This window comes from Macaca nemestrina, chromosome 18 (genome assembly GCF_043159975.1).
Source record: "Macaca nemestrina isolate mMacNem1 chromosome 18, mMacNem.hap1, whole genome shotgun sequence".
NCBI classification, from domain to species: domain Eukaryota; kingdom Metazoa; phylum Chordata; class Mammalia; order Primates; family Cercopithecidae; genus Macaca; species Macaca nemestrina.
This window is the reverse complement of record NC_092142.1, coordinates 20,160,195-20,176,411: the sequence shown is the minus strand read 5'-3', so window position 1 is coordinate 20,176,411 and position 16,217 is coordinate 20,160,195. Positions and strand designations below refer to the sequence as shown.

General features: G+C 43.2%; 1 protein-coding gene across 2 annotated transcripts in view; it reads left to right on the top strand.

Moving 5' to 3' along the window:
- The window catches only part of LOC105485052 (dynein axonemal heavy chain 3), a 208,513-nt gene that overhangs the window by 105,177 nt on the left and 87,119 nt on the right, over window positions 1-16,217 (top strand). For both annotated transcript variants that reach the window (XM_071084215.1, XM_071084216.1), the window contains 5 exons: window positions 2,548-2,767; window positions 3,682-3,816; window positions 7,083-7,194; window positions 9,817-10,058; window positions 13,981-14,081. In XM_071084215.1, coding sequence (XP_070940316.1) covers window positions 2,548-2,767; window positions 3,682-3,816; window positions 7,083-7,194; window positions 9,817-10,058; window positions 13,981-14,081 — 810 coding nt within the window. The remainder of the gene's footprint in view (window positions 1-2,547; window positions 2,768-3,681; window positions 3,817-7,082; window positions 7,195-9,816; window positions 10,059-13,980; window positions 14,082-16,217) is intronic.

The window sequence follows — 16,217 nt, the reverse complement described above, 5'->3', positions numbered from 1 at the left end:
CATGGGGAAACCCCGTCTCTACCAAAAAATTCAAAAATTAGCCGGACTTGGTGGCACGCACCTGTAATCCCAGCTACTCGGGAGGCTGAGGCAGGAGAATCGCTTGACCCGTGGAGGCAGAGGCTGCAGTGAGCCGAGATCTCACCAGTGCACTCCAGCCTGGGTGACAGAGTGAGACCCTGCCTCAAAAAAAAAAAAAAAAAAAAAAAAAAGCAACACTATAAAACATATGCAATTATTCCAGAATTGAAGAGGAAAAATTATTAATATAACGTTTATTGCCTCCAATTAACTAGGTTGTCTCTCATTCAAGTATTGTCCAGTTTCCAAGACACACACTTATACGCAGATCGGTGTCTTCGTGTGTGTGTGTGTGTGTGTGTGTACACACATACATGTAATACATGTACCAAGAGTTATGAATAATCATTGCAAAATGGCTTGTATTGCTCTCATTCTAAATTTTATCACGTCAGTTGACTTTCTGTTACAATGAATGTCTTTATGGCCTGGGTGTCTTTGTTTATAATCCAAGGGGCTGCAGAAATTCTCAATAGAATGATATCACCCTTCCTAGGCCAAGAGGCTGCCTCAGTCATATGACATTTAACTCATTTGTTTTCTTTCTTTCTTTCTTTTTTTTTTTAGACGGAGTCTCGCTCTGTCGCCCAGGCTGGAGTGCAGTGGCCGGATCTCAGCTCACTGCAAGCTCCGCCTCCCAGGTTTATGCCATTCTCCTGTCTCAGCCTCCTGAGTAGCTGGGACTACAGGCACCCGCCACCTTGCCCGGCTAGTTTTTTGTATTTTTTAATAGAGATGTGGTTTCACCGGGTTAGCCAGGATGGTCTCGATCTCCTGACCTTGTGATCCGCCCGTCTCGGCCTCCCAAAGTACTGGGATTACAGGCTTGAGCCACCACGCCCGGCCTAACTCATTGTTTTCTATAGTAACCAGGAATGCATTGATTTGCTCACTCAATTCATTTATTTATTTAATTAGCAAACCTTAATTGAGCCAGCAACCTTATGCCCAGCCCTGTGCTGGGTGCTGGTGAACAACACAAAGTCTTTGTTTTTAAACGAAATCAGTTTTGTAAAGAGGATCTCTTTGAGAGAAAAGTGCATAAGTATATTAGTTAGGGTAATACTGACCCCTGAATCTCAATGGCTTAGCATAGCAAAGTTTATTTTTCACTCGCTGAAAATCCCAAATGCGTCTACGGCCATACCACACTAAACGCAGCCGATCTTGTCTGAAAATCCAAAGTGGGTGCTTGTGATCAAGGGCACTTCTCCCCCAAGGGATGGTTACTTACAGTTCATGGTTACTTATAGTTACCATGGTTACCCAGGTTGCTTATAGTTCATGGCTACAGCCCATGAATGGCACAGAGGCTGTCGCGGAGGAGGTTTTCGTGGGCCTGCCCTGCCATTGACATATGTCAGTCACTATCATTCACATTGCACTGGCTGGAACTCAGTAGCTTGTGGCCTCCCCTGACTGCACGGCAGGCTGGGAAATGTGGTCCACCCGTGTATCCAGGAAGAATAAGAAACCCAATTCAAAATTTAATATACTCGGTACACAACACATGTACACTTATGTGCACTGCAGTGTGTGCGTAAGTATGCAGTGCACGTAAGCATCTGTGTGTTGTGGGCTGAGTGTATTACAATTTGTACTGACCTTCTTAAATTTAAAAAGTAAAATGGACATTGGAAAAATTATAATGCGACAGAAATGAAAAAAGTGAGTTTCCCCTCGGTAACCCATAGTTCCACTCTCCAGGAGTTAATATCCCTGATAGTTTGATATGTTCTTCCCTAACTTGTGTGTGTGTATATGTGTGTGCATACATTTATATATACATACAGAGGTATAAAACATACAATTTCTTCCGGGCATGGTGGCTCACACCTGTAATCCCTTCGCTTTGGGAGGCTGAGGTGAGCAGATCACTTGGGGTCAGGAATTCGACACCAGCCTCACCATACAATTTATTTTAATCTAATTTTTATTTTTGTAAAGACAGAGTCTCACTCTGTCGCTCAGGCTGGAGTGTAGTGATGCAATCACAGCTCACTGCAGCCTTGAACTCCTGGGCTCAAGAGGTCCTCCCACCCTTAGCCTTCCGAGTAGCTGGGATGACAGGTGCCATGCTACCGTGCCCAGCTCATTTTTAAATTTTTCTGTAGAGACAGAGCCTCACTATGTTGCCTAAGCTGGTCTTGGACTCCTGGCCTCAAGCGATCCTCCCGCCTCAGCCTCCCAAAGTGCTGAGATCACAGGCATGAGTCACTGCACCTGGCCAAAAACATATGATTTCATATACCATACATGTTATACATATATGTGCACATGCTTTTTTTCATGCTTCCATACCTCATTATGGTAACTCTGTTAAAAGACCCTTAAAGGACAGGGCTTCTCCATCAAGTCCGTGGGCAAGCCTGATTGCTGGTGGGGCAAGAACAAGGATATTGGGAATGTCTGCTGGGCAGGATGTGGTCCTCTGTGGGTGTCTCATACATGTCTTTGCCCTCCTAGTCTTGCCCAGAAGATCGTTGCAACCTACCGCCTGTGCTCAGAACAACTGTCCTCTCAGCATCACTATGACTACGGCATGCGTGCTGTCAAGTCTGTGCTTACTGCTGCAGGAAACCTGAAGCTCAAGTATCCAGAGGAGAACGAAAGTGTCCTGTTGCTCCGGGCATTGCTTGATGTCAACCTGGCCAAGTTCTTAGCGCAAGATGTCCCTCTGTTTCAGGTATGTAGTGGTTCGGAACCTTGGCTGAGGACCAAGGCTCAATGTTGGAAGATGAAACGTTGTCTTTGGTGCCTTCCCCATATCCTCTTCCATCTCCTGACATCTTCCCTTCTTTGGCCAGCATCTCTGCCACCTGATACCCTCCCTACAAATGTTAAATAATGAGTGATAGCAAACATCTCTGCCTGATTTTTAATAAAAATGGTTTCACCGATAGGATAATATTTGCTCTTGGGTATACATAAGTGTTTTTATCCAATTTAATTAGTTTCCTTTTGTTATTAATTTAATCTTACTTGCCAGGCTCTGAGCTTCATAAAGACAGAAGTCATGACTATCTTGTTCATCCTAGTACAACGACTGGAAGATAATCCAGACTCACTAAATATTTGCTGACTTTTAAAATTATTTGGGGGAGAAATTATAGGATCTTTTTTGTTTTGTTTTGTTTTTTGAGATGGAGTTCTGTTCTGTTGCCCAGGCTGGAGTGCAGTGGCATGATCTCGACTCATTGCAACCTCCGCCTCCTGGATTCAAGTGATTCTCCTGCCTCAGCCTCCCGAATAGCTGGGATTACAGGCACGCACCACCACACCCAGCTAATTTTTGTATTTTTAGTCGAGACGGGTTTTCGCCGTGTTGGCCAGGCTGGTCTCGAACTCCTGAACTCAGGTGCTCCACCCACCTCAGTCACCCAAAGTGCTGGGATTACCAGCATGAGCCATGGCGCCTGGCCAGAAATTATGTTGTATAGTGTTTTCATTTGTAATTTTAGACAAGTTTTGGTGTAAGAAAAATGAGGTCTGGAATTTTTCAAAGATTTCTGTTGTTGATACATCTCATTTTAGGAAAATGTTGAAGTCACGTATCTGATACTTAATCCTTTCCACTTTCTTTTAAATTCTTTTTAACAGGGAATTATATCTGATTTATTTCCTGGAGTTGTTCTTCCAAAGCCAGACTATGAAGTTTTTCTGAAAGTGCTGAATGATAACATCATAAAGATGAAACTCCAGCCAGTACCTTGGTTTATAGGGAAAATTATCCAGGTTGGTTCCTTAACCCATGTAAATGTGCCTGTTTTACTGTTTGCTGGAGTCAGCAAACAGTAAAGACTTATAGGAGACTGGAACTGAAGTGACAGCAATCAGAGGTGCCTGTGTAGAAAGGAAAGTAAAACATTAGCTGGGCGTAATGGCCCATGCCTGTAGTCCCAGCTACTTGGGAGGCTGAGGTGGGCGGATGGCTTGAGCCCAGGCGTTTGAGGCTGCAGTGGGCTATGATCATGCCACTGCATTCCAGCCTAGGTGACAGAGTGAGACCCCAACTCTTAAAAAAAAAAAGAAGAAAGAGGGCCGGGCGCGGCGGCTCACGCCTGTAATCCCAGCACTTTGGGAGGCCGAGGCAGGCGGATCACAAGGTCAGGAGATTGAGACCATCCTGGCTAGCACAGTGAAACCCCGTCTCTACTAAAAATACAAAAAATTAGCTGGGTTTGGTGGCGGGCGCCTGTAGTCCCAGCTACTCGGGAGGCTGAGGCAGGAGAATGGCGTGAACCCAGGAGGCGGAGCTTGCAGTGAGCTGAGATCGGGCCACTGCACTCCAGCCTAGGCAACAGAGCAAGACTCCGTCTCAAAAAAAAGAAAAAAAAAAAAAAAAGAAGAAGAAGAAAGAAATGGAGGTAAAACAAACAACCAAAACCAAAAAAATCCACTTACTCACTCCATCAGTTTTTGTGTGTGTGTGTTTGTTTGTTTTTGAGACGGAGTCTTGCTCTGTTGCCCAGGCTGGAGTGCAGTGGCGCAACCTCGGCTCACTGCAACCTGTGCCTCCCAGATTCCAGTGATTCTCTTGCCTCAACTTCCTGGGTAGCTGGGATTACAGGTGCATGCCACCACGCCCAGCTAATTTTTTTACTCTTTTTGTAGAGACAGGGTTTCACCATGTTGGCCAGACTGCTCTCAAACTCCTGACCTCAGGTGATCCTCCCACCTCAGCCTCCCAAATCCCATCAGTTTTGTGCTGTGAGATTTTAGGCAAATTAGTTCACCTCTTTTACCCTCAGTCATCTGTAAACTGGAGCAATTTTGAGAGAAGAGGTGTGTAAAGCGCTACACATAGTACCTGATGCTATATCATTATCAACTCCACCATCTCCGCCATCATTGTCAGCACCATTGGCATCAGCACTTCCCAAAGTCACAATGCGAGTTACAAGTGAAGTTCATGTTAGGACCCAGGTCTCCAGATTCTGAGATCACACTGCCTTGTGGTAAAAATAATCACTTTTTCCCTACTGTATTAGCAAGTGAGCTAGTTTTTGACACAACTCATTTAACCCAATTTTGAACCCTAATTTATGATTGAGATTTTGCAGAAGGACCATTCTTTAACTAGTCATGAGCTTTAATTTTCAATATTTTATTACGAAACATTTTAAACATGCAGAAAATTGGAAAGAAATGTACAGAGAACACTCATGTACTCACCACTCAGATTTTACAATAAATATTGTATACTATTTGCTTGATTATTTATCCATCCATCCATCTTACTTGTTGATGTATTTCAAAGTAATTTGAAGACCTACAGATGAACTTTCATATAGCTTAGTACCAATTTACAAAAACAAGGTAATATTTTCAAAAACAAGGTGTCTGGAGCTACCTGCCCTTTTGCATATTGACGTCACAATGTGAGGAGGAATGTGAGAGGCTATGAGTGATTAATGTCTTCCTCTCTTATTCCTTTGTTTTTTATTTTAGACAGAGTCTCCCTCCATTACCCAGGCTGGAGTGCAGTGACGTCATCTCAGCTCACTGCAACCTCCACCTGCCAGGCTTAAGAGATTCTACTGCCTCAGCCTCTCGAGTAGCTGGAATTACAGGCATGCGCCAGTATGCCCAGCTAATTTTTGTATTTTTAGAAGACATGGGGTTTCACCACGTTGGCCAGGCTGGTCTCAAACTCCTGACATCAAATGATCCACCCACCTTGACCTCCCAAAATGCTAGGATTACAGATGTGCGCTACCAAGCCCAGCCTTCCTCTTATTTCTGATGCACAGTCAAGCTTTCAAACCTACCTGAATGTCAACCCTACTAAATGGTTAGGGATTTTGTCTTGTTCTCTGCTCTGTAACTTTCAAACAGTAGCTTTCAAACCTACCTGAATGTCAACCCTACTTAACGGTTAGAGATTTTGTTTGTTTTGTTGTGTGCTCTGTCTACAGCACCCAGAACGGTGTCTGGCACATAGTAGATGCTCAACAAATATTTGCTGAATGACATGTGTTCCTCTCTCTACCATTCCCATTGTCACTACCTTCATTTAGATGCTTCTTATTGCTTACCTCCAAGGTGAAAAATAATAAGAATTTATCTTTAAAATAAAAAGCTGAGGCCGGGCGCGGTGGCTCAAGCCTGTAATCCCAGCACTTTGGGAGGCCGAGACGGGCGGATCACGAGGTCAGGAGATCGAGACCATCCTGGCTAACATGATGAAACCCCGTCTCTACTAAAAATACAAAAAACTAGCCGGGCGAGGTGGCGGGCGCCTGTAGTCCCAGCTACTCGGGAGGCTGAGGCAGGAGAATGGCGTGAACCCGGGAGGCAGAGCTTGCAGTGAGCTGAGATCCGGCCACTGCACTCCAGCCTGGGTGACAGAGCAAGACTCCGTCTCAAAATAAATAAATAAATAAATAAAAATAAAAAGCTGCTTGTGTTCCCTTTCTCTGAGGGAGTCATAGTCTAAAGGAGGAAATTTTTTTAAGCCATAAAATTCACATAAATGCAAATGACCAAAGCAGATCTCAAGAAAGAAAGTTTCCAGGAGAAACACAGTTTGCTAAAATGACTGCCATTTTCTTTTTCTCTTTAAAAGTAAATGGCAATAGTGTCATGAAAATATTAGAGGCATTAAAGTCAAATAGCTCTGTCTGCAAATTCTGGCTCCATCACTGATGAACTTGGGCAAGTATTTAACCTCTCTTGGGCTCAGTCTTACCATTTGTAAAAGGTGGTCAGTGATATCGGAGTAGATTAAATAATTTGGGTTATCAGTTGATTCTTAACATAGACAAGGTACAGAGCAAATGGTAGTTCCCGGCCTTTAAATAATCTGAGATGCATACATATATTTATTCATCTGAAAGATATGTGAACTGTAGATTACGAAAAGAACCGTAGCTCTCCAGAGGTAGAAGCGACTGTGAGAATCCTCTTCTGACTCCTCATTCCTCATTGACTTCTGACTAACTCATAATAGGGGAGCGTTGCAATGATTAACTTCTTTTATGAATGATGTCTCCTCCCAGATCTACGAAATGATGCTGGTGAGACATGGTTACATGATTGTGGGAGACCCCATGGGCGGCAAGACCTCTGCTTATAAAGTGTTGGCTGCAGCTCTCGGCGATTTACACGCAGGTGAAGCTCACATCCCTGGCTTCCAGGGAGGACAGAACTCCTCGCTCGGTTGGCTGGCTCCATGGAGATAATGCCAGGCTGCTAGTCTTATCAGGTCTCGATCGTGACGTCAGAGCTAGAAATAGAACATGACACACAGATGTCTGCAAGCAGAAAATAAAGGGTGGGGGTGGGGTGCTTCTATAATAACAAGGGATTTCGTGTGCATATCATTAAGGCCTGGAAGAATTTTCTCAAATGCCAAGCAGCGGTTTCTCCGAAGGTCCCCCAGTGAAAGAGAAACTCTTGTCATTGGCCTTAAAATTAGTCTCAAAGCAAATCATTGCATGGTTTTGCTGCTTCTATTCTTCTTTCCCTGTTCCCTTCCTTTTAGTTTTTCCCCTCCCTCCCTCCCTTCTTTCCTTCCTTTTAAAGTCAAGGATAGGAGCTCCTACTTTTGAATCAGACTCAGACTTGGGCAAATGACTAAACCTGTCTTATCCTCTGTTTTCCCAGCTGTAAAATGGGATTGTTGTGAGAATTAAGTGACAGTATGCAGGTAAATAACTGAGCACAGTGCATACTCAACAAACAGAAGCTATGTTTATTGCCAGAGAAACAATTGTGGCTTTTGTCTGTGTGAGTGTCTGTTTGTTTTTTGTTTTTATAAAACGCAAATCTGTAGTTTTATAAAAGCATTTCCTTTTTGTGCACACATTGCTTCAAGTTTTTCATTAAAAAATTTTTTTCTAATAACATTTGATGATTGGTTTTTGAGGTTATGTTTTGGGGGTTATCCTAGCCTTAATAACTAATTTGGGCATCTCAAATTTAAGTAAAAATTTTAAGGCAGAGTACGGAGGCTCACACCTATAATCCCGACACTTTGAGGTGCCGAGGTGGGCAGATCAGTTGAGCTCAGGAGTTTGCGGCTGCAGTGAGCTCTGATTGCGTACTGCACTGCAATTCCAGCCTGGGCGAGTGAGACCCAGTCTCAAATAATAGAATATAATAAAATATAAAATATTTTTAGCATTGTAATATGCTTTAAGAAACTGAGTGAAGAAAGAGGAGGCTACCACTGTGTTTGCCTCAGGATTCTGCAGAATAGTTCTTTTTTATTTATTTAATTTTTTAAAATGTTTTTTAGAGATAGGGCAGTGGCACAGTCCCGGCTCACTGCAAACTCTGCCGCCTGGGCTCAAGAGATCCTCCTATCTCAGGCTCCCGGGTAGCTGGGATCATAGGCCTGTGCCACCATGCCCGCCTAATTTTTGTATTTTTTGTAGAGACAGGGTTTTGCCATGTTGCACAGGCTGGTCTCGAACTCCAGAGCTCAAGCAATCCTCCTGCCTCAGCGTTCCAAAGTGCTGAGATTACAGGCATGAGCCACCACACCTGGCCCAGAAGTGCTGAGGTTCTTTATTCAGTTCATGGCTCAAGCACTTCAACCTTTCCCTACTTTGAAGGATTCCACGAAAGTGTCATTTTTGGTTTGTCTGTTATTAAATACATATGCTGTGCCATCCATCAGCGTGTATGTTCCAGTTGAGTTTTAATACTCCAGTGTGTATTTCTTGGGAACAAATGACATTTCCTGAGCAGTCAAGAAAGATTTCGGCACCAGGCTAGCCCCTCAGAGACAGAAAAGTAACTATCATTTTTCAGAACCTTTTTATCTGTCAGCTGTTTCCTGTTTCCTTATCTCAAATCAAAGCCAAGGTTCTGATCCGTTCTTTTCATTTTTAATTTCTTTCTTCAGCCTGTTTGAGTTTGAAAAGCCAAGGTTCTAAGGGTGGCTGTGAGAGCAGGTACATAGAGGGTTGATAATAGGTATCACTTTCCCTTCCTGCTTGAGTTCTGTGAGGGCAGTCAGATGTCTTTAGTCCTGGATTTTTTTTTTTTTTTTTTTGAGACAGAGTCTCACTGTATCGCCCAGGCTGGAGTGCAGTGGCATGGTCTCAGCTCACTGCAACCTCCACCTCCTACCTCAGCCTACCGAGTAGCTGGGTTTACAGGCATGCACCACCACCCCCAGCTAATTTTTGTATTTTTAGTAGAGACAGGGTTTCACCATACTGGCCAGGCTGGTCTCAAACTCCTGGCCTCAAGTTATCCACCTGCCTTGGCCTGCCAAAGTGCTGGGATTACAGGTGTGAGCCACTGTGCCCAGCAAGTAGTCCTGGATCTGACTAGCACATTTGCCCTGTTTGAAATGAGGACTGGAAGAAAGTACGGTGAGAAACCAAAGGCTATAGTAACCGAATAATGTGATGCATTGCCTATCCAGATGTCCCAGTCATTTTTTTTTTTTTTTTTTTTTTTTTTTTGAGACAGGGCTTCATTCTGTTGCCCAGGCTGAAGTGCAGTGGTACAATCAGAGCTCACTGCAGCCTCCATTTCCCAGGTTCAAGTGATCCTCCCATCTCGGCCTCCCTGAGTGTTGGGATTATGGGTGTGAGCTACTACTGCTCCTGGCCCCGGATCCCAATCTCTATAAAAACTAAGCACATACTTTATAAGAAGGATTTCCCTCATATAGCATATTTATAAAAGTTGATTGGTTATTGAGATGACATCATCTTTTGTTTAATGTTCTGGTCTCACCAGAGCCTTTATAACGTGTTGAACCTTCTTGCCCAGCCAATCAGATGGAGGAGTTTGCTGTGGAGTACAAGATCATCAACCCCAAGGCTATCACGATGGGGCAGCTGTATGGGTGCTTTGACCAAGTGAGCCACGAGTGGACGGATGGTGTCCTTGCCAATGCTTTCCGGGAGCAAGCGTCTTCACTCTCTGATGATCGCAAGTGGATTATATTTGATGGGCCGGTGGATGCTGTCTGGATTGAAAATATGAACACTGTTCTGGATGACAATAAAAAGGTAAGTATTGAGCCTGATATCACTTTTCCATGAGTGAGACATAAACTCTTTTATTGAAGTAAGCGACTGATCAAAACTATATAGAGACATACATGTATTGCACTAAGAGTAAATGCCCCACAGGAGAATAATAGTAATGAGTTCATTAATTATGCTCTGTTTGTACTTGTAGTTGGTAAGCTAAACATGTTTAGAGACCATGTTGAATAGTAAGCCTTAGTGTTGGCATCGGTTTGGACTCCTAGCTCTGCAACTGAGCTGCGTTTTACTGAGCAAGTCGCGTAACTTCTCTGAATCTCAGTTTTCTCATTTGTAGAAACGTAGTAATAAAATGAGGTTGTTGATACTTAAATGAGATTGCACATACATAGTACCTGCGGGATATGTTTTGGTTAACTATTGCTATGCAACAAACCACCCTAATACTTAATGGCTTAAAACAACCATTTCTTTTCCTCATGATTTTGTGGGCTGGGAATTTTCAAAGGGCTCAGCTGGCCGGTTGGTCTCTCTTTTGATGTCAGTTCAGACAGCTCAGGTTAGAAAATCTGCATTCAAGATGGCGTCTTCACTCAATGCCTGGTGGCACAATCACATTCGGCCCCTCTTTCTCTCTCTCTTTTTCTTTCTCTCTAAAAATTATACCTCCTCTTCCAGGCCACTTCTCATGGCTTGGGCTTTTCACTTGGTGGTGTCTTGGTAGTGGCACTACTTATGCAGTGGGTGATTTCCAAGAGTCAGGAAGTGGAAGTTTCCAAGATATTAAGGGCTATGCTTAAAACTGATAAGCATCACTTTTTCTGCATTCTGTTGGTCAAGGAAGTCGCAAGTCCTGACCAGGAAGTGGAAAAATAGACTTCACCTCTTGATGGAGGCAGACAAGTCACATTGCAAAAGTGCATATGGACTAGGCCCTGTAGGCTCACACCTGTAATCCCAGAGGCTGAGACAGGAGATTGCTTGAGCCCAGGAGTTCGAGACCAGTATGAGCAACATAGTAAGCCATCTCTACAAAAAAAAAAAATTTTTTTTAATTAACTGGGCATGGTGGTGAGTTCATGTAGTCCCAGCTATTCAGGAGGCTGAGGTGGGAGGATCACTTGAGTCTGGAAGTCAATGCTACTGTGAGCCTTCATTGTGCCACTGTGCTCTAACCTGAGCAACAGAGAAAGACCCTGTCTCAAAAAAAAAAAAAAAAAAAAAAAAAAAAAAAAAAAAAAGGAGCATATGGGATGGAATTTATGTAATTTGCCCATTACAACACAGCTCAATAGTAGAGTTAGGAGTCCAAACAGATGCCTGCACCTTTGGGAAATACAGCAATCTTTGGAAAAATACCACCAATCTTTGGAAAAATAAGTACAGTGGTACCACAATAAGTATAGCACCACGGTATGTATGGTGGCTAAAAGAGCTTGGACTCTGGAGCCAGACAGCCTGGGTTCAAATCCTGGCCTTGCCACTTTCCCACTATGTAACCTCAGACAAGCTATTTAGTCTGTTGAAGCCCCAATTTCATCATCTGTAAAGTAGGGACAATAGTGTCTACCTTATACTGTTAGGATAAAGTAGAAGATGAGATAAGTTACTATTTATACACCTCTTCTGATAGTGCCTGGCATATAGCAAATGCTATATAACTGTTTAAAATAAAATTTATCATCATTTCAAGGAAGAATTCCTTCACTGGATAATCATCATTATCAAATGAAAATATATTTTCTAACTGTGTTTAAATGTCACGAGACTAAGAGTGAGTCATGTTCAACAACGAAAGGGCTAATTATCCAAATTATACACATCCACTAATTATAGCATGTGCATAATTTTGATTATATAACATTCAAAAATGGAAATGTTTTATTACATGATATGGACTATATTATATAAACTAATTGTACAGATGTATCGGTTGGTCTTGAGATTAGAAGTATCAAGACAGTCACAATCAGTGAATTTCCTAATGGTTTCCTCTGCTCTGGGTGTAAATGAAACTACAGTCACAGGTGTGGGTCTGTTTTCGTTTTCTTGATATTCAGAGATGACACGGTTGGTGGTGTCAGCCTTATAACGGCTGTGATCTTCCTGGGGATGCAGGCAGTGACCTATTTCAAGCTGTGTTTGATGCAGGCCAAGTAAGGTGCAGGGAAGTTTTTAATCACAAATTAGGATGAGCATAATGAATCAGTGGTATTTTCTCTTCTCCCCTGGGAGAAGAGGGCCTCAGCCCTTTTCTTATAACTTAAACATCTCACTGGAATCCATTTTGGTGAGTGGGAAACAGTGCCATTGACTTAGTATATATTTCAAGGCTTTCCTGTGTAATTGCACTACTTCCTACAGGGTTTTACCTGCTACACACTAGAAATTCTGATGATTTTTCTTTTTCTTTTCTTTTTTTTTTTTTTTTTGAGACAAAGCCTCCCTCTGTTGTCCAGGATGAAGTGCAGTGGCGCGATCTCAGTTCACTGCAACCTCCGCCTCCCTCAAGTCTCCTGCCTCTGGAGTAGCTGGGATTACAGATGCGTGCCACCGTGTCCGGCTTTTTTTTTTTTGTATTTTGAAATGGGGTTTCACCACGTTGGCGAGGCTGGTCTCCAACTCCTGACCTCAAGTGATCTGCCTTCCTCGGCCTCCCAAAGTGCTGTGCTGGGAACACAGGCATGAGCCACTGTGCCTGGCCTCTTTCATTCTATTCTAAAAAAGATTTATGGACCAGGCACAGTGGCTTATGCTTGTGATCCTAGCATTTTGGGAGGCAGAGACAGGAGGATTGCTTGACCAGGAGTTTGAGATCAGCTTGGGCAACATAGAGAGATCCTGTCTCTACAAAAAATTTTTAAAATATATTATGGTATCACTGATTTAATCTAAAAATGAAAAACAAAAAATAAAAAACTAGCCACTTGTGGAGGTACACACCTGTAATCCCAGCTACTCAGGAGGCTGAGGTGGGAGGATTGCTTGAGCCCCAAAGGTCGAGGATGGAGTGACTGTGATTGTGTCATTGTATTTCAGTCTGGGTAACAGAGCGATACCCTGTCTCAAAAACAAATAAAAATTAAAAATAAAAAGGATTTATGGAAAGGCTTTTGCCCCTCCTGCTATGGATTAGTCCATGCGGGTGTTCAAATTCGGGTCTTTTGTGAAAGACTTGAGCAAATAAAAAAAGGATGTGGCTGTGCAGTTAAGTTCGATGTTAAATATTGAGAAAGGCACCAGGAAACTTGGTGAGGTCTGATAACTTCTCGATCCTTCATCTGAGATTGCATCTAAGGTCAGTGATTTCCTGGTCTTCCCATTAAAATTGCAGCTCACAGGCTGGGCGCGGTGGCTCAAGCCTGTAATCCCAGCACTTTGGGAGGCCGAGACGGGCGGATCACGAGGTCAGGAGATCGAGACCATCCTGGCTAACACGGTGAAATCCCATCACTACTAAAAAACACACAAATAAAGTTAGCCGGGCGAGGTGGCGGGCGCCTGTAGTTCCAGCTACTTGGGAGGCTGAGGCAGGAGAATGGCGTGAACCCAGGAGGCGGAGCTTGCAGTGAGCTGAGATCTGGCCACTGCAGTCCAGCCTGGGCGACAGAGCGAGACTCTGTCTCAAAAAAAACCAAAAATTGCAGCTCACTCAACCCTGACTGAGGGTTCTCCAACCCCCTCTTCTACTTAATTTTTCTCCATTTTGAACACTATTATTTTGCTTATTGTCTGTCATCTCCTAGAAGAATATAAACCCCAAGAGGATAGGAAATTTTGTCTGGTTTATTTTATGCGCCTAGAACAGTGCCTGGGACATAGTAAGTACTCAAGAAATATTTATGGAATGAATCAAACCATCTTTGTCTGACTGTAGACCTTTTACTTTCAGATGGAATTTAAGCTCTTCCCTTGTCCATTACCCTCTGCTTTGCACTTTTAGCTGTGTCTCATGAGTGGAGAAATTATCCAGATGAACTCCAAGATGAGCCTGATCTTCGAGCCGGCCGACCTCGAGCAGGCCTCTCCAGCCACTGTGAGCAGGTGAGGCAGCCCTCACTGGCACTCCAGGGGACAGTGTGGCCCCACTCACCCTAAGCAGAAGAGAAAGCTCTCAAATTTCACAAATGTGATGAAGCCCTCACAGATCATCTATATTATTATTATTTTTCTTTCCAATTTTTATTTCAGGTTCCAGGGGGTATATGTGCAGCTTTGTTACATGAGTAAATTGTATGGCATGGGGGTTTGGGGTACAGATTGTTTTGTCACCCAGTTATTCAGGTAGTTTTTCCATCCTCACCCTCCTCCACCCTCCACCCTCCACCCTCAGGTAGGCTCCCATATCTATCGTTCCCTTCTTTTTTTTTTTTTTTTTTGGAGACGGAGTCTCACCCTGTCACGTAGGCTGGAGTGCAGTGGCGTGATCTAAACTCACTGCAACTTCCGCCTCCCAAGTTCAAGCGATTCTCTTGCTTTAGCCTCCCCAGTAGCTGGGACTACAAGTGCTTGCCACCACGCTCGGCTAACTTCTGTATTATTGGTAGAGACGGGGTTTCACCTTGTTGGCCCGGCTGGTCTCAGACTCCTGATGTCATGATCTGCCTGCCTCAGCCTCCCAAAGTGCTCGGATTACAGGCGTGAGCCACCATGCCCAGGGATCGTTCCCTTCTTTGTGTCCACGTGTACTCCATGTTTAGCTCCCATTTATAAGTAAGAACATATGAGATTTGGTTTTCAGTTCCTGCGTTAATTTGCTTAGCATTGTGTTATTTCTCATGCATTTAGATTTGTCATAAAATCAGCCCTCAATCCACACTACTGGTGGGAGTCTAAAACCCAGCGAGTACTTTGGAAACAGTTTGATATTATCTCCTAAAGTTGAATCTCTGTATTCTCCTAAGTACAGACCCAAGGGAAACTTTTGGCATGTGCAATAGGAGATCTGTACAAAAAATATAGTGGCAGAACTCACAGTAACAAACACTTGGAAACAGCCCAAATGCCTGTTAATCAAGTTAACTGGTGGCCAGGTGCGATGACTTATGCTGTAATCCCAGCACTTTGGGAGGTCGAGGCGGGCGGATCACCTGAGGTCAGGAGTTTGAGACCAGCCTGGTCCAACATGGTAAAACCTCATCTCTACTAAAAAAAAAATACAAGGGCCGGGCGCGGTGGCTCAAGCCTGTAATCCCAGCACTTTGGGAGGCCGAGACGGGCGGATCACGAGGTCAGGAGATCGAGACCATCCTGGCTAACACGGTGAAACCCCGTCTCTACTAAAAAATACAAAAACTTAGCCGGGCGAGGTGGCGGGCACCTGTAGTCCCAGCTACTCGGGAGGCTAAGGCAGGAGAATGGCGTGAACCTGGGAGGTGGAGCTTGCAGTGAGCTGAGATCCGGCCACTGCACTCCAGCCTGGGTGACAGAGCGAGACTCCGTCTCAAAAAAAAAAAAAAAAAAAAAAATACAAAAAAATAGCCAGGCGTGGTAGTGGGTGCCCGTAATCCCAGCTACTCAGGAGGCTGAGGCAGGAGAATTGCTTGAAACCAGGAGGCAAAAGTTGCAGTGAGCCAAGATCATGCCACTGCACTCCAGCCTGGTGACAGAACAAGACTCCATCTAAAAAACAAACAACAACAACAACAACAAAAGAGTGAATTAATAAAGTATAAGAGAATCAGAAATTATAATATGTATAATAAAGTACTGAAAAGAACTGCACTGACATGCAACTATATAAATAAATCTTAGTAACTCTATTAAGGACAAAATCTTAGCAATATTATATATAATACAAATAATGTAATAATATAATTATATCTATAAATATAATTATAATTATAATATATTATATATAATATAATGTTATACTATATACTAATATATACTATATTGTTATATACTAATATATAATATAATTATATATACTGTATGGTTATATTATATGCTATTATATATTATTATTATATAGTAATAAAAGTAAGATCAAAATATTATCTATAGCATGGTACCCCTTTTAAATTGTTAAAAACAACTAAAGTAAAAATATAAACACTTTAGGAACAGACCGGTGGCTCACACCTGTAATCCCAGCACTCTGGGAGGCCCAGGTGGGTGGATCACTTGAGGCCAGGAGTTCTAGACCAGCCTGGCCAACCCTGTCTGTACTAAAGACAA